At 35.3% G+C, this 19,598-nt stretch overlaps 1 protein-coding gene across 3 annotated transcripts in view; it reads right to left on the bottom strand.

The window, feature by feature from the left end:
* Positions 1-7,126: 7,126 nt before the first annotated feature.
* The window catches only part of TMEM68 (transmembrane protein 68), a 45,994-nt gene continuing 33,522 nt past the window's right edge, over positions 7,127-19,598 (bottom strand). For all 3 annotated transcript variants that reach the window (XM_004435712.3, XM_087420557.1, XM_087420558.1), the window contains exons 7-8: positions 18,101-18,240; positions 7,127-8,488 (exon numbers count right to left, since the gene is read on the bottom strand). In XM_004435712.3, the coding sequence (XP_004435769.1) occupies positions 8,384-8,488; positions 18,101-18,240 (245 nt within the window). In that variant the 3' untranslated portion in view covers positions 7,127-8,383. The remainder of the gene's footprint in view (positions 8,489-18,100; positions 18,241-19,598) is intronic.

The raw sequence follows: 19,598 nt of genomic DNA, 5'->3' as shown, positions 1-19,598 counted from the left end.
AAGCGTACAACATGATTTAATGTTTGTATACCCTGCAATGTGATCACCACAATAGGTCTAGTTACCACTCGTCACCACATATAGTTACAAAATTTTTTCCTTGTGATGAGAACTTTTAATATTTACTCTCCTAGCAACTTTTAAATATAAATGCATATATTAGAAAAGAAGAAAGGCTGAAAAATCAATGATTTAGGTATCCATCTCAAAAAGTTATAAAAACAATAAATTTAACCTAAAGAAACTAGAAAAAAGGAAATAATAAAGAGCAGAAATTGTTGGAAAAGAAAATAAACACAAATGGGAAGAAAATCAACAACAACAAAAAGAAGACTCTGAAAAGAACAATCAAATTGAATTTTCTACAGCAAGTATTGACAAACTATAGCTCGCGGGCCAAATCCAGCCCCCCACCTGTTTTAGTATGGGCCGTGAGCCAAGAATGGTTTTCACATTTTTAAATGTTTGGAAAAAAATCAAAAGAAAAATAATATTTTGTGACACATGAAATTCAAATTTCATTGTCCATAAGTATAGTTTTATTGCAACATAGTCATGCTCATTTATTTGCATGTTGTCTGTGGCTGCTCTCGTAATACGATGGCAGAGTTGAGTAGTCATGACAGAGACTGTATGGCCTGCAAAGTCTAAAATATTATCTATCTGGCCCTTTACAGAAAAAGTTTTCTGACTCCTGGCATATAGGAATGCTTGGCACAGAATAGACACTTGAAAACTACTTGCTGATTAAAAACGTGTAAGTTGAATAAATAAGCAACCAATCAATTTGCAGACTTGAAACCTCACTATGCTAGTTAGGACAGTTTATAGCCCACAACATCAAAAATGTTTACTGTAAAAGAGCCACCATTACAGAAAAAAGCATGACAGGCCCTGTTTTACAGTATCAAGGAAACGAGAGAGAGCCAAAGAGACTTAGAGACACAAGGAGAGTGTGAGAAAGTCCAAATTACCAATAGCAGGAATGAAAAGGAGGATTATCCTACAAATCCTACAAGACGTTGTGAACAACTTCATGAGAATAATTTAAAATGTTAGGGAAATGGACAAATTCCTACATAAACAGAACTTATCAAAACTTACCAATAAGAATAGAAAATCTTACCAAGAAGAAAAACCATGTCTATTACAGAAATTGAATTTGCAAGTAAAAACCTTCTTACAAAGAAAACTCCAAGCCCAGATGGCCTCATTGATGACTTCTTCCATTTGTTTAAGGAAAAATAGCAATATTATAGAAATTCTTCCAGCGATAGAAAAGCTTATCTTTACAAGTTTTACGAGCCTAGCATAACCTTGATACAAAAACCTGACCAAAACATTACAAGAAAGAAAAATTACAGGCAAATGTACATATATATTACAGTTACTTTTGGATGATATATTTCACAATTAAAAATTTTAAAGACCTAAAAACAAAAACAGAAAGACAATTTCTTAGAAACACATAAATTTCCAAGTTAAAAGAATCCATCAAATACCCAGCCCAAAGAATGAAAAATTAAACAAGTATCAAAAAATTTCAGACTTGGGATAAAATGAAACTACCAGAGAGAAAAAAAGGTGCCATGTAAAGCATTCAAATCAAAATGGCACCAAATATCTTATGTGAGCAACAATAGATACTAGAAGACAATAAAAAATGATTCAAAAATTCTGAGAATGATTTCTATCGTAGAATTCTATGCCCAGGTAATTTACCATTTACCAAACAAGTGTGAAGCCACTCAAAAGCTTAACCATGTATCTCTGATGCAACCTTTCTTAGGAAACGACTAGAGGACGTGTCTCACCAAAAGTAGGCATTAGCCAAGAAATAGGAAGAATGGGATCCAGGAAATAGGGCTCCAAAGGAGAGAAGTCAGAGAGGAATTCCTAGGATGACACAGCAGGGTTAGAGAAACCATGTCGGATTACAACAGATGTGCGGAAGGCTCCAGCAGAGTCAGCACCAAGACAAGAACAGAGCAGATAAAAACTGGCTGAGGTGCCTGACTGTAAAAGCTGTTTTGACTGTTTTTGCAGCTTCGTAGAAAAGTTTGGGGAAGAACTATAAGGGAAATTAACCAAATGAAACAGGAGATAATTACTAATTTGGCTGGGGAATAGAAAAGCCTGTGGAAGAAAGGAAATTCAAGCATAGCCACTATATGCCTCAGCTGTAAATGTATTTGCATAGTTGTAATACTACTGAATACTCATTTAACGCCAAATTGTGAGAACTCAATTGGTAAATTGGAGATAGGAAAGGTATGGGGAACAGTGGATGTAAATGAATTAAATCACTAGCTTTCTTAGTAGGAAATTAGTAGGAAAGTCAGCAGATAAACCTAGAAGTAGTGGCATATAAGCTATTTTTTATACTTATATATATATAGCTTTTACATATTTTATATATGTTGTTTAGAGGTAATTCTCAGAAGGAGCTAGAAGAACTGAAAGTGTTTGTCTAGAGTGGGATACTGGGTGATGGGGGAGAGGTAGGACAAAGGACCGCTGCCTTGCATTAGAAGCTTTCTTCAGCATGTGCACTACTCTGATATAAATGAAAATTAGATTTAAAAAAAGAATGAGTGTACTTTTACTTCCACAAGTTAATAGATACCAGGATCAAGCCCAATTTCAATGGTAGAGAATTATGGAGCTTTTAGTAGATATATTTTGTTGAGAATCCTTTTTCTTCCTTTATTGATCCAGAATAAACCAAAGGCAGCTTTGTGTGAGAGAATTTTTGAGGAGAGGCCAAGAGTAATATATAGCTTTTTGAGAAAATAGTGTCTTCTGATTTTGAGCTATAGAGTTTAGGGTCATAATTTTTATTTGTATAAGATAATATATTGATAGCCAATTTTTATTTTATTTTACTTTATTTTATTTATTTATTTTTTTGTGAGGAAGATCAGCCCTGAGCTAACATCCATGCTAATCCTCCTCTTTTCTTTGCTGAGGAAGACCAGCTCTGAGCTAACATCTATTGCCAATCCTCCTCCTTTTTTCCCCCAAAGCCCCAGTAGATAGTTGTATGTCGTAGTTGCACATCCTTCTAGTTGCTGTATGTGGGATGCGGCCTCAGCATGGCCGGAGAAGCAGTGCGTCGCTGCACGCCCGGGATCTGAACCCGGGCCACCAGTAGCAGAGCACACGCACTTAACTGCTAAGCCATGGGGCCGGCCCCGATAGCCAATTTTTAAAAGCGAGGGTTTATGCTTGGAATTTGATTTTGCCTACTGGGTCAATTAATGTGTTCTGTATTATCTATAAAACAATAGTCCTAAATGGGGAAATAATGTTAAATGAATAAATATTGAGTACCTGACTTTCAACACTGCTGGATGGCACACAGTAGAGAAGAAGCAAGAACAGGATACGTAAATAGCTGCTGTAGAATAAATTAGATGGAAGGACCAAGACAGAACAAATGTTTCACAGATATTGAATTATGATCTAAAATAATACGATAAAGCCACCCAGAATGCAAAATAACCCTAATACCACAAACCAGCCTTATGTGTAGAAGTCAACACACACAACATGGAAGAGATATACAGATTCACATCTATTCTTTCAGTTACATTCACACAAACAGGCATCATCTTTGAACATGAAAAATAATCATACAAAGACAAGATGTGCATTTTCACCACATCTATTCAACATAGTGTCCGAAGTTCTTCCCAGAGCAACTAGGCAAGAAAAAGAAAGAAAAGATATCCAAATTAGAAAGGAGGAAGAAAAATTTTCTCTGTTTGCAGATGACATGACCTTAAATATAGAAAACTCTGACATTCCACCAAAAAAATCTGTTAAAGCTAATATATGAATTCAGCAAAGTTGGTGATACAAAATCAACACAGAAATCATTTATGTTTCTATACATTAACAATGAACAATGGAAAAAGATACTAAGAAAACAATTCTATCTAAGATAGAATAAAATACTTAAGAATTTAACCAAGAATGCAAGAGACTGGTACTCTCAAAATTATAAAACATTGCTCAAGAAATTTAAGAAGATACAAATAAATGGAAAGATATCTCATGTTCATGGATACTTAATATCCATTTGGATATTCAGTGTTCATAGGATACTTAATATTGTTAAGATGACAATACTACCCAAATCACTCTACAGATTCAATACAATCTCTATCAAAATCTCAATAGTTTTTTTTTTTTTTATGAATGGGAAAACCCATCCTAAAACTCATATAAAATCTCAAAGGACTCAGAATAGCCAAAACAATCTTTAAAAAGAACTATGTTGGAGGACTCACACTAGATTTCAAAATTTACCACAAAGTTACCGTAATCAAAACAGTGTGGCACTGGCAAATGAACAGACAAACAGATCAATGTAATACAATAGAGAGCCCAGAAATAAACCCTTGCATATATGGTCAGTTGATTTTTGATAAGGGTGCCAAGACCAAACAATGGAAAGGACAGTCTTTTCAACAAATTGTTCTGAAAAAACTGGACATCCACATGCAAAAAAAATGAAGTTGAGGGCCCGACCCGGTGGCTGAGTGGTTGAAGTTTTGCATGCTCTGCTTCGGCGGCCCAAGTTCATGGGTTTGGATCCTGGGTGCAGACCTACTCCACTCACCAGCCATGCTGTGGCAGCGTCCCACACATAAAGTAGAAGAAGACTGGCACAGATGTTAGCTCAGGGCTAATCTTCCTCAAGCAAAAAAAAGAGGAAGATTGGCAACAGATGTTAGCTCAGCGTGAATCTTCCTCAGGGAAAAAAAAAAATTAAGTTGAACCCTTACTTTACACCACAGAAATTAACTAAAAATGGACCAAAGACTTAAAAACTTGAAAATTAAAAGTATAAAACTCTTAGAAGAAAACATAAAGGAAAAGCTTCATGATATTGGATTTGGCAATGATTTTTAGAATATATCACCAAAAGCACAAGCAACAACAACAAAAAGATAAATTAGATCTTATCAAAATTAAAAACTTTTGTGCATCAAAGGACACTATCATGAGAGTAAAAAGGCAACCCACAGAACAGAGAAAATATTTGCAAATCATATAAGGATTAATATCCATATCCAGAATATATAAAGAACTCCAAAAACTCAACAACAAACCTAATTCAAAAATGCGCAAAGAACTTGAATAGACATTTCTCTAAAGAGCATATGCAAATGGCCAATAAGCACATGAAAAGATGTTCAACATCATTAGTCATTAGGGAAACGAAAGTCAAAATCACGAGATACCACTTCACCCATTAGAATAGATATTATCAAACAAATGGAAAATAAGTGTTGGTGAGGATATGGAGAAATTGGAACCCGGGTATATTGCTGGTGGGAATGTAAAATGGTATGGGTCTCTGTGGATAACAGTTTGGCAGTTCCTCAAGAAGTTAAACATAGAATTACCATATGATCTAGCAATTCCACTCCTAGGTATATACCCAGAAGAACTGAAAGCAGGGACTCAAAATTTGAATTTGAGTCCATATTGACATTAAATGTGTGAGGGATGGAAATTGGAAAGTTCTTTCTTATGGTAGAACGTCAACTAATAAATGTAGAATCATAGAGCTAGAAAATCACACTTTTGAAACCCCCATAGCAATAATTTATTCAGGCAATAGTTAATTCAAAGGATGCTAAAACTAGTGGGTGGAAGTTTGATGAGAAACAGATATTTAGTCTCAAAGTATCTCTCCATAAACTTATTCATTACAAAGGGAAAAAGAACTTTACAAGGAAGACATCTGGTAGGTGCCATTTTAACCAAGTGAGCCAAGTTATTACCATTACTAATGACACAAACCAACATTGTGTGCCTTCTGATGAGACACATTCGAAAGAAAACAACATCATTTATGTCATATTTCTGGAATAAGGCATAACCTGAATCAAATCATCACAAAATATCAGGGAAAAACAGACTGAAAGGATATCTACAAAAGAAATAGTCTGTCATCTCCCAAAATGTCACTATCATAAAGACAAAGAAAGGCTGGGTAATTATTCTGATTAAAGGTGACTAAAGAGAGAGGAAAACTAAATGCAATGTGTGATCCTGCTATGAACCATGGATCAAGAAGAGAAATTGAATTGATATAAAGGACATTATTGAGGCAACTGGTGAAATTTGAACCCAGTCTTTAGATCACATAATACTATTATAGCAATGATAAATTTCTTGATTTTGATCATTGCTCTGTGGTGCTGTAAATGGATGGCCTTACAGTCAAGGGTAAAGGTAAGGGACACAGTGTCTGCAATTTACTATCAGATGATTCAGGAGAAAAAATTTTACAGATATCTACGTGGAGAGAGAGAGAGACAAGACGAGGGGTGTGTGAAGAGAGTAAAACAAACGTGCCACAACAATCGGTGAATCTGGGTGAAGAGTACACAGGAGTACTATGCACTATTATTGCAACTTGTCTGTAAATTTGAAATTGCTTCAAAATGAAAGTCTTTTACAAGGGTATGAAAGATTTCCCATGAAAGTGTGCCATGTTCATGCTTCTGGAGAGTCTCTAGCTTTCAAGAGATTCTGATTTGTGAACACTCCCTTCAAAAAGGGTCAAGAGCAGCCCCTTTCCATTCATGAGTTGACATTTCTATGTTCAGTCATATCCCCTCATTCTTCTAAGTGAGATTTAAATTCAAATAGCAAAGATAAAAATCTCGTATCAAGCAAGACAGGAAGCCTTCCTGTTAGTCTGAGTATCAGGGAACAAAAAAGGTTTTAAGTAAAGCAGTAAAAAACACTACAAAAACTAATAGCTTTTGCTAAATTAGCAGTAAATGTTGTTCTTTCTTCAGTTTTTAAAACTCAATAGTTGCCCAAAAACATTATTCTCATTCATTTTATGATCATTTATTCATTCATTCTGGAAATATTTATCAATTTTAAACAAACACTGCTCACTGCTAGAGGGAAAAAAAGCTACAAATAATCATTAATTGAGTCTTTTCACTAAAATTGAAATTCAAATATATTTATTACATTGGAAGTAAGGTTTATTCATTGTGGCTGAGATAGATGAATATGATTGTGAGTGAGAAATGTATAAACATAAAACAAAAAAAATCAGTTTAAAATAAGAAAATGTCACATACGCAAATTCACAAGAAAATGAATTACAATTCAGTTTTTCTTTTATTTTTATGTTGCATAATTGTATATACATTACACATATCATACATACACACTTGTTATACAAAAATCCAAGTAATTTAATATCTAAAAAGGAAGAGGGAGATACTGCATTTGATTTCTGGTACTATTCTGTTTAAATACTTTTAAAATTCAGATTTCAAGGAAACAACAAATCGAAAGCCATTAATTTTTCAGAAAGCTTTGTGTTCACATAAATCCATCATTCAAGTATATTTTTATTGAAACAATAAACCATCTGACTAGTTGCAAAGTCACACTGAATAAGCCACGATATGAAGCAAAAGCAGAGCCTTCTTGAGCTCTGCTTTCATCAGCCTAGAATCCGCTTCCAACAGGAGATGCAGAGCACAAGGGTCGTTGTAACCTTACACTATTACATGCCACATTACAGGGCTGACAATGCACGGCACACCCTATATTGCTTGCAGATTCTCATTAAAAATATAATACTAAAAAGATGATAATAATTAGAAATTTTCCTTTTCTAATTTTTTTATTCAATATGAAAAGCAGTACATCTTTTTCATTGTACTTGGCAACTTGACACCATACCTGAAGGAACAATTTAAACATCCTATGAACAAAATATATACACAAACTCTAAAAGATCTTGGTATTGCTTAATTAATTCAGTTATAATTTTGGTTCTACGGTTATCGACCACAGCAAATACAAAGAATTTAAAATAATATTCCTTACCATAGTATTAACAGGTTTTTAAAAAAGTGAATTGTTGATGCACAAAAGCATTGCATGATTTGCCCAAGATCATGAAAGGAAGATAAAAGAGCATTTTCTTTTCTAACTTAAGCATCTGTACTAAACCCTAGGTTATGCCATCTCACAAAATTAGCTCAGGGCAACAGATACAGAAATTAGATACATTATTTAGGAATGTTTGTTTAACATAAACTGCTGTTATTAATAAACTTAACTTTAGAATCTAAATGTTTATCATACATTAGGAATTTATAAAAAGAAACATGACCATTTTCTGAATTAATAGGCATGTAATGAGTTATTGTTTAAATTTGACACATTTGATTGCAAACACAAAATTGACAACACAATTTTAAGCAAGTTCAGTAAAAGATGCTTATTAACATGATTTTTTTAAAAAATACTTATTATAGTACCTACAAAATTTAGAAGACAGGACTAGAGACACAAACATATTAATATAAATGTATTAAATCATCTTCTAGTTGATCTTTTGTTTTATATGAAAACGTTCTAACAGAGCACTCATGATGTTTCCTGGTATTCTTTGGTGCTCATCAATCAAAGCTTGAACAGCATTCTTCGTCTATTAAGAAAACACAAAAGCCATTATTCTTTTAGTTCTCAATACAGATCATTTATTTTGTAAAGATTTTAATATACTACTACTTTCAAGAAGTCCTCCCTAATTTAGCACCCATCTCTCCTCAGAATTAATAATTTCCTACTCAGTACACCCACAGCATATTTCTTATACTTATTATGCTTGAATTACAGTTATTGTCCACATGGCTATTTTCCACCCCAGATTGTAAGCTCTTTAAGATACTTCTTAGTATCTCTTCAGCAGTGAGCAGAGCAATGCCTTGCACACACTAAACACTAAAAAGAACTGAGGAAAAAAATTCAGAAGAAAAAAAGTAGCAGGAAATTTTCTAGCAGCCAAATGGTAGCTTCACTCCTTTCCAGCCAGTAATAAACTTTTGTGTATTTTTCTTTCATCACCAGACCCACCAAACAATTAAATCAGGCAATGTAACAGGAAAAAGTGAGGAAAACTATGAATGAGCTGATAAACTTTAGTTCATTACCTTAATTTGCAGACAGTTTATCAGGAATTTAAATTAAGTCATAGCAATGGAAAAGTCAATTAGGATATATTAAGAAATCTTCTACAACTATTTGTTTCCCATTAAATTCATGACAAATTTCAACAATTTTTACTTTTAAATCAGTTTATGGCTATTTACAAAAATGTTTTATGCATGTACATACTGCATGCATGCATGCATATGCATACACACTTCCTTATAGATGCTAACCTTTTAATGAGCCTTCTTTTTACAATCTTGGACCTTCATCTCTTTTTAAATATAATTAATAAATATAATTAATAAACCCTAGCCTACAGGTGTATTTTAAAAATATGCCTCTCTAAACTGCAAGTTTTCACATCTGTGGAATGAGAACTATTTCATACACTTATTATAAGGATTAAACGAAATTGAAACCATGTCTTCAGGTACTTGGCACAGTGACTCACACATGGGCTATGTTCTGTGAAGTATTGTTTTCAATTTTATTTATTCATTCAGATAATATTAGATGCTTTGAAAGCTATAACGTTAGTGAACCAAGTTTCTAATCTCAAGTAGCTCATAACTTAATAAGCATAATCAAGTACAAGGTAATTAAAATATAAGATCATTTGTGAGACTTATCATCTGAGATGTGAAAAGAAAGCATATGAAAATTCAGACTGAGAGCCCATTTGGTGGACAGTGACCGGGGAAGGACGCATGACAGGGTTACTGTTTGGTCTGGGTCTGAAGGCCCAATAAGATTTCCACAAGGAGGGAGCATGAGGAGAAAGACCACAGGAAAACACCTCAAGAATGGCAAGTTGGAGAGTTTGGCTGGAGTTTCAGGCAGGTGTTCATAAGCGGGGTGGTATAAGGCTTTAAAGTTAGGTTTCAATTAAGTCATGAATGGAGTTAAATACCAAGTGAAAAAGTACAGACTTTGTTTAGTATAAATTGAGGTGTCAAGGAAGGATTTTGGGGTAAAGAAATGTCAGAGCTTTGCATTAAGAAAATACAACTCTTGCAAAGATCACCAAGGACCCCTTTTGTCACTAAATCCAATAGACATTCTTTGAATCCTACTTGACCTCTCAGTCACAATTGATCTTGCTTCTGGAACTCTCACACTAGAGGACAAGCTAGGTTTTACTCTGGCCTTCAGACTGTTCCCTTTCAATCTCTTTTTGCAGATTTATAATCCCCAAATCAGGCACTGACTTATTCTTCAAAGGTTCAGAAATCTTATCCATTTCTAAAGCTTTAATTACCATCCATTTGCAGATGCCTCCCAAATTTATATCTGCAGACCTCTCAACTTCAGGTAGGAATGTTCAATAAGACTTCCATCGAATGTTTTAAAGGCACCTCAAACTCAACAGGCTTAAAGACTAGACTCACATTCTTTCCTCCTCATACTTTGTCCTTTCCTGAGTTCCCTCCGTATTTCAGCAAATGACACTACCATGAGTCTAGCCAAGTAAGCTAAAACACAAGAGTCATCCTCAACTCCTGCTTCTCATTGACAATACCCAATCCATTGACGGCGTCCATTAGTTTCACTCCCCAACACCCTGCAAATCTATCCACTTCTCTCCATTTTCTTTCCACCTGAATAATACATGTATATTATATGTACATGTACATATAAATAAATCTGTATTTATAAGTATATGTGAATGTGTGTATGAGAACATACAGAGAGAGGCAAAGAGACAGAAAGAAATGGAAACAGAACAGAGATTAAGACTGAGAGAACTTTAAGGAAATATCCCAAGCGTCCTCTTCAGCATTAGTACAGTATATTTTAATTTAGAGTTAGACAGTGTTTACAAAATGGGTTTTCTCCACAATCAAATGCCTGAACAATCTATCACTCATTTTTTAAATGAAGTTTCATTTCTGCATTAATTTGGATGCTAGTCATTTTGAATTTGTGATAACCCAGGGATCATTATGCTATAGTTTATGCTTATGCTATTAACAAGGAAGACTGGAAAATCAGGACAACGTATTCACAAAGGGAAATTTCAAGTATTCTTTATTTCAAGTATACTTTAGTTCAATAATGACAATTTACAATCAAAAATATGTATATAGTAACTATATATTTAAGTAAATTCCCTCAAGAAATTCTACTAAACTATGCTTTTGGTAGACTGCTACTGGTACTCAAGTGCTGACGATAAAGTACATAAAGTAACTGAACACAATAACTGGGGTATGTCAATGATTCAAAAAGGCCTTTTCTTTCTTACTTAATTTGAATTGGCAAGATTTTACTATATTTATATATTTTAATATGTAAAATATCTAATTCTACCAGGGACATGAATGTGAGTAAATTTTCCTCTCATAGGAAAATCAAGTCACTGCAATTTAACTATCAGTAATATATTTTCCTTAACTGAGAAAAAGAAGGGAAAGGATTCATTTAATTTTAGACCTGGAAGAAACCTCTGAGATCATCTAGTTCAATTTCCCCATTCTACAAATAAGGAAACTGAGACCTAGAGAACATGTCACTTATCCAAAGGGACATTGCGGCCTAATGGTAGAGCGAGGATTAGAACCCAGATCCCTAAACTTCCAGGCCAGGCTTTTTTCCCCTTCTCTCTCCATTACCTTCTATTTTGACCATAAAATAGACAGTACTTGTAAAAAAGTGTTCTTAACTAGCTCTGACCCACTTAAATCCTGATAGGCAAGAAAAAATTTAAAAAGAACAAAACAGAATTCAGTTATATCCTAAAGAAGAATGCGTTTGTTAGGAAGCAGCAAAGAAACGTGTTATATTAACAATATAAAGTATGTGGGAGCAGAAGCAACATCACAGGGTGAGGTCTCAGCCCTGGTTAAGGCTCCTGGAGCATCTCAGGAAGGCATGGCTTCAGGATGAGAGAAGAGCCATGCTGTGTGGAGAGCGTGTGCTGACCCTAGAAACCAGTGTCACAGGGTTTTCTTTGAGGAAAAAGAGAGCAATAAACTGTGAGTATACTGAAGGACCCAGCACAATAACTGGAAGTAAGTTTCCTAAGAATGAAGTTCATATACAAGGCACATAGGTATCATTAATGTTACTTTTGCGAAACTTCCTACACATCAGCTGCTTGGCTTGAATAGTTTCAGCTAATGTAACATTAAAGCTGCTTCAGCTGCACATCCTTTTCTAAATGTCTGACCTTGCTGAGTTCCAGTATGGTACAGTGTATTATAGTCATTCATTCCCTCTGCCTACTAGGCCTCTCTCTTCTAGGCTACCCCTGCAGGTAGAATCCAGGTCCTGCCCCACTAAAGTCCCATGTGGCCGTGTGACTGCTTTGGCCAATAAAATGTCAGTGGGGACGAGTGAGCCACTTCCAAACAGAAGCTTTCAGGGCCATCTCATGGGTCCACTCCTAACCTTTTCCTTTTGCCATGCAAATGGCAACATCCCACACGGATTCTTTCAGCCTGAATCCCAGAATAAAGAAGACATAGGCCTCAGGGGAAACACAACATGAACAAGAAGTAAGCTTTATTGTCCTAAGTCTCTGAGATTCTGTGGTTGGTTGTTACCACAGCATAACCTAGCGAAGCTGACTGAATCATCCAGTTTTCTCATGTGTAAAACACCGATAATAGGGCGACCATATAGGGTTGATGTGAGGATTAAATCAGACTATGCATGGAAAGGAAAGATTAAAATTATCTCTATTCACAGATGAGACGATTTTATACACGGAAAATCCTAAAGATTCCACACAAAAAACTGTTAAAACTAATAAAAATTCAGCTAAGTTGCAGGATATAAAATCAACACACAAAAATCAGTTGTGTTTCTGTAATACACTAACAACAAACAATCTGCAAAGAAAGTAAGAAAATAATCCCATTTACAACAGCACCAAAAAGAATAAAACAGTTAGGAATAAACTTAACCAAGGAGGAGAAAGTTTTGTAAACCATAACACATTACTGAAAGAAATTAAAGAAGACACAGATAAATGGAAACACATCCTGTGTTCATGGATTGGAAGATTTAATATTATTAAGATGTCCATACTATCCAAAGTGATCTACAGATTCAAGGTAATCCCTATCAAAATCCCAGCAGCATTTTTTGCAGAAATAGAAAAAATCCTCCTAAAATTCATATGGAATTTCAAAGGACCCTGAATAGCCAAAACAATCTTGAATTGGAAAAGAATCAAGTTACAGGCCTCACACTTCCTCATTTCAAAACATATTACAAAGCTACAGTAATCAAAACAGCGTGGTACTGGCATAGATAGACACATAGGCCTATGGATCAAAACAGACAGCCCGAAAAAAACCTTTGCACGTATGGTCAAACATCTTTGACAAGGGTGCCAAGACCACACAACGCGGAAAGGACAGTCTCTTCAACAAATGGTGGTGGGAAAACTAGATATTTAAATTAAAAAGAATGAAGTTAGACCTGTACCTTAGACCATATGCAAAAATTAACTTACAATGGATTAAAGACCTAAACATAAGACCTAAAACTATAAAACTCCTAGAAGAAAAACAGGGGAAAAGCTTCATGACATTAGATTTGGTAATGATTTCTTGACTATGACACCAAAAGCACAGGCAACAAAAGCAAAAATAGACAAATGGGACTACATCGAACTCAAAAACTTCTGCACATCAAAACAAAAAACCAACAGGGTAAAAAGGAACCTATGGAATGGGAGAAAATATTTCCAAATCATGTATCTGATAAGGGGTTAATATCTAGAATATATAAAGAACTCATACAACTCAACAACAAAGAAAACCCAAATAATACAATTAAAAAATGGGCAAAAGACTTGAACAGACATTTCTCCACAGAAGATACACAAATGGCCAACAAGTATATGAAAAGTTGCTCAGGCCGGCCCCGTGGCTTAGCAGTTAAGTGCGCGTGCTCAGCTACTGGCGGCCCGGGTTCAGATCCTGGGCATGCACCAACGCACTGCTTCTCCGGCTATGCTGAGGCCGCGTCCCACATACACCAACTAGAAGGATGTGCAGCTATGACATACAACTATCTACTGGGGCTTTGGGGGAAAATAAATAAATAAATAAAACTGAAAAAAAAAGAAAAGTTGCTCAACATCATTAATCATTAGAGAAATGCTAATCAAAAGTACAATGAGATACTACCCCACACCCATTAGGATGGCTACTCTCAAAAAACCCCAGAAAATAATAAGTGTTGACAAGGATGTGAAGAAATTGGAACCCTTCTACACTGTTAGCGGCAATGTAAAATGGCACAGACACTATGGAAAACAGGATGGAGGAGGTTTCTCAAAAAATTAAAAATAGAATTATCATAAGGTCCAGGAATCCCACTTCTGGGTATATATCCAAAAGAATTCAAAGCAGGATCTTGAAGACATAATTGCACATCCATGTTCACTGTAGTATTATTCACAATAGCCAAGAAAAAGGAAGCAACTCAAATGTCCACCAATGGGTAGAATGGATAAACAAAATGTGGTATATACATACAATGGAATATTATTCAGCCTTAAAAAGGAAGAAAATCTTGTCACATGCTACAATACAGATGAACCTTGAGGACTTTATGCTAAGTGAAATTACACTTAACCAGTCATAAAAAGACAAACAGTGTATGACTCCACTCATATGAGGTATCTAAAGTAGTCAAACTCAGAGTAACACAAAGTAGAATGGTGGCTGCCAAGGGCTGGGGGAAGGAGGAAACAGGGAGCTGGTGTATGATCTCACTTATATGTGGAATCCAAAAAAAGCCAAATTCATGGAAACAGAGAGTAGATTGGTAGTTGCTGGGGCTGGGAGGTGGGGGAAATGGGGAGATGTTGGTCAAGGGTATAAACTTCCAGTTATAAGATGAGTAAATTCTGAGGATCTAAGGTACAGCATGGTGACTACAGTTAACAGTACTATATTATATATTTGAAAGTTGCTAAGAGAGTAGATCTTAATCTCACCACACACACACAAAAGTGGTAATTATGTGAGGTGATGGAGGTGTTAACTAACATTATTGTGGTAATTATTTCACAATATATACATGTATCAAATCTTCACATTATACACCTTAGACTTACACAATGCTATGTGTCAATTATATCTCAATAAAGCTGGAAAATAAAAAAGAATCTTGTGCAGCCCATAAAGGAACCAGAAAAAAGTGTTGATGGATGTATATGAAAAAAAGAAAGAAGGAAATGGGAAGGTGGTGCTGAGTGGGTACAGAGATTTAGTTTTGCAAGATGAAAAGGTTCTAGAGATCTGCTGCACAACAATGTGAATATATTTAACACTACTGAACTGTACACTTCAAAATGGTTAAGTTCATAAACTAATGCTACGTATTTTTTACCACAACTTTAAAAACTTAAAAAAAATCAGACTATGTATACAGAAGGCTGGTGTAAAAGTCATAATCAAAATACTTCATCCCATTTTCTAGGTGATTGAATAATATGACATTTATTGCTTCTTATGTAGTTTTATGTATAATTGCAAGCTGAGTGGTCTTTTCTCATCCTCATCTTCCTTGATCTCTTTGTAATAACTAATACTACTGACCATTCCTATTTTTTTAAAAACCTCACCTGCTGACTTCTCTCACACAAACTGACTTGTTCTCCTACCTCTCTGCCACTTTCCTTTCAGTCGGTCTTGATTGTACTTCCTTGGCCCACTCCTTAAATGTTACGTCTCCTACAGTCTGTCCTCAGTCCTTTTCTTTCTCTCTCTAATCTGCCTTGTAAGGGTAATGGTCTCAGTGCAAATGTCTTCTAAATCTTTATCACCAATTCTGACTTCTCTCCCAAACTCTAGTACAATATTTCCAAAAACCTACGTATATAAATATATATCTAGATATCCTGCAGGTAACTATATAGGATTAGTTTTCAAGTCTGGTGCATTCTATCTCTGTAAAATCTCTTTTGCTCTCCCTTTCAAGTAGATAAGGAGATCATTATCTAATTCATTCATTCTTCAAACATTTACTGAGATCTAATTAAACACTTAACACTGTTCTGGGAACTAGAGACATAAAAATTCATAGCATAACCTCTGCTCTTAAAAAATAAACTAATAATAATAAATAGCATAACCTCTGCACTTTTATTTATATGTATGTAAATAATGACAATTGCTAGAATCATCTTCACAAACCATTGTAGAGGAAGAGGTCATACATCTGCTTGCTTTGGCCAAAAAATTTGAGTGGAACTGATATAAGCCACTTTCAAATAGAGGCCTATCCTAATTGAAATGTATTTGGTAAACAAATTCCCTAGTCTGAGATTTAAGGGCCTAAAAATGTAGCTCCTACTTACTTTTCCAGTTTCATCTCAACCAAACCCCACCCACTAAGCCAGTGATTCCCCAAGTTTATTCCACAGCTGTTATTAATTGCTATTCATGGAAAAACAGGGAGAGGGTTTTGGTCAGATGAGACAGGGAAATGCTCTTTGAAACAAAATAGATCCCTTTATTGTAGGGCTTCTTAGAACCTTTAATATGTTAATATCCTTTCCAAATTCCTGGAGGACAATTTCTTAGGCAGTCTCTCCCAGCCCTGCTGTTCTAATCACATCAGATTGCTCAATACCGTGGGTATAAGCAGTCAGCTTTCCTACCACTGTTTCTTGTTCTTACTCTCCCCTCCCGCCCCAAGTCTACGTGTCCAAGTCCTGACCATCTTTCAAAACCCACCACAAATGCCCTCATTCTAGGACGCTTTTCCTATTTTTCCCTCACTAAGCAGTCTCTTTCCCCTTTGAGCTTCTACTGGTCTCACTCAAATTCAGCCTCCATATTGCTTCTAGGGATCTTTCAAAATGCAGACCTATGACTTCATTCATCTGCTTTCAATAGCTCCCCCTAGCTTTCAGGAAACAAAGTCAATTATAGGCCAACATAGGTCCAGACTCTTCCTACATTTCTAGCCTCATCTACAATTTCTCTGGTAGCTATACCAGACTACCCTCAACTCCCCAAAGATTTTATGCTATTTCATGTTGCCATCCCTTTATACACTCAGTTTCCTCTACCTCATTACTCTCTGTCCAGCTAATCCCTTCTTGTCTTCAAAACTCACTTCAAGCATTACCTCCCTCAAGGAGGGGTCCCCAATCTAATTTAGACGCCTTTCCTTTGTGCTTCCATAATACCCTCCACAGCAGTTCTCAACCAGGGGAGATTTTGCCCTCGGTGGGAACATATGGCCATGTCTGGTGAGGGGTGGGGATGGGGAGTGCTACTGGCATCCAGTGAGTAGAGGCCAGGGATGGTGGTAAACATCCCGCAACGCCACAATGCACAGGACAGCCCCCCCGGCAAACAAAACGTCAGTAGTGCCCAGGTGAGAAACCCTGCCATAAACACACCATTGTGGTAACACTTATCACCTTATAAACACTGATTCAGTTATTTATCTCCCCCACCGGACTGTAAGTTCCTAGGATGACAACAGTGGCCAGCATTCATGGAGCACTTACTATATGCCAGACACTGTTCTAAACAATGAACATGAGCAATCCCATGTAGTCCTCAAGGATAACTCTATGAGTGGGTACTACTCTCTGCTCTGCAGACTAGGAGAGTAAGGCGGGGACTGCCCAAGGTCATACAGCAAACAAAACAGTGGAGCTAGGAACAATCTGACTTCATAACTCACATTCTTAAACACTATTCCATTTTCCTCCCAAGATACTTCTACCAGACAGGAACAATTTCTTTCTTATCATGGAGGTCATAGCTTTCTTTTTCTGAACACCACTTACAAAACTTTTTAACCATCAGTGCCAAGAACAGGGGTTCTCAATGTCAGCACAGTGACATTTTAGAATGGATAGTTGTTTGTTGTGGAGGGCTGTCTTGTGCACTGCAGAATTTACGAGCATCCTTGGCCTAGACCCACTAGATGCCAGTAGCACCACCACCTCCCAAGTCCTACCCATCATAACAATAAAAAATGTCTCCAGACACAGCCAAATGTCCCCTGGGGGGAAATCACCACTGATCTAGAACATGTTTGTTGAATGAATGAATGAATAAATTTTTAATATAATAATTGAAAGTAAAAATCTATCCTAAGACTAAGAAAGAGAATAATTTACCTTTTCGGCTAATTCTTCTGCTGTTATCTTTGGATCATACGGAATGGGATCACCTAAATAGGTGCGTAACTTCACTGGAAAACCTCCATACATTGGAGCAAACGGATAGCGGAATTTTTCATAAAGCCACCTAAATAACCCTGTTTTAAAGTAACAAAATCATTTTACTTGGTTAAATATTCTGAGCATGTAATCATAAACTTTCAAATTGTAATATGTAACACTTAGAGGAAGGTGGCAAACAGTATCACCTCCTGGAAATTAATACAGTATTTTTTTTTAAAGATGAGCTTTTCATCACTTGTTACAAATGTACCACAATAATGCAAGATGTTAATAATAGGAGAAACTGGGGGGTATATACTCTCTGTGTTTCCTGCTTAATTTTTCTGTAAACCTAAAAATACTCAACAAAATAACGTCTGTTAAAAAAAAAAAAGATGAGCTTTAAAAAATATGAGAATTTTAAAAGGCAAACAAATTACTATTATTGCAAAACAAAGGGTAAAGACTGCAACCAAAAGCTAGAAGCTAAAAAGTCTAGAGACTCACAAATACGTGACATATGAATAAAAGAAGAAAAAATGGAAGCATAAAGTAAATTCATGTAAACCTGAGACTAAAATGAACCAATAAACTAGGTAAAAACTAAAAACATTATTGTAAATTGGAAAAAATGCAACAAAGCAAAGAATTACTAATACAAATGACCAAGTATGAAATTTAGCAAGATTTTTAAAAGTGGTAATAATGTAAAATTAACCGATAGACTAAGTTTTAAAAAAAAGGAATTCTAAATGGCAACCAACATGAAATACATAGTCATGAATTATACTGAAGTTTAAAATACTGTTTACATAAGGAAACACAGAATATACCCTAAGACCCATAAGAAAGTAATAAAAAAACACAGAATATGTTTACATAAGGAAACAGAAGATACCATAAGACACTAATTTTTGAGGTATTCAACTGCTGATGTCAAAAAGAATTTTAAAACCATTTTACAATTTAAGAAACAAAATTAGGAATAATTTCTGGTATGCAACTTAAATTCTGAAGAAATGACACAAAAGAAAGTTAGAAGAAATAATTCTACAACAGTTAAACATTACATCAATCTGCCTTTCCACTTAAATTTGAAAAAAAAGGAAAAAAAAGTAAGACCTAAAAAACATAATAGAATATCAACAATATACCAACATCAGACATAAAAGAAACAACAGAAGTTTCAAGCTCTTCAGGAGGAGATTTGTATGTGGACAGGAGCACTATATTGTTAGTGCAAGGAATATAAAATATAATCAATTGAATATAATATGTAAACTATAGGGGAGGAAAACAAACTATCAAAACTTCAAAATAAAAAGAAAACAACAGAGATACTGCAACGACAAAGCATATCTAATTGTTATCACTCCTATAACTAGATTCAAATTATTCTGTTATCAATAAATTAAAGGTAGGCAAAAAGAACTCTTCAATGTAAATGTATCAT

This window comes from Ceratotherium simum, chromosome 31 (genome assembly GCF_057802395.1).
Source record: "Ceratotherium simum simum isolate JZ-2026a chromosome 31, ASM5780239v1, whole genome shotgun sequence".
NCBI classification, from domain to species: domain Eukaryota; kingdom Metazoa; phylum Chordata; class Mammalia; order Perissodactyla; family Rhinocerotidae; genus Ceratotherium; species Ceratotherium simum.
The sequence above is the reverse complement of the archived record's forward strand: the minus strand, read 5'-3'. Positions and strand labels throughout refer to the sequence as shown.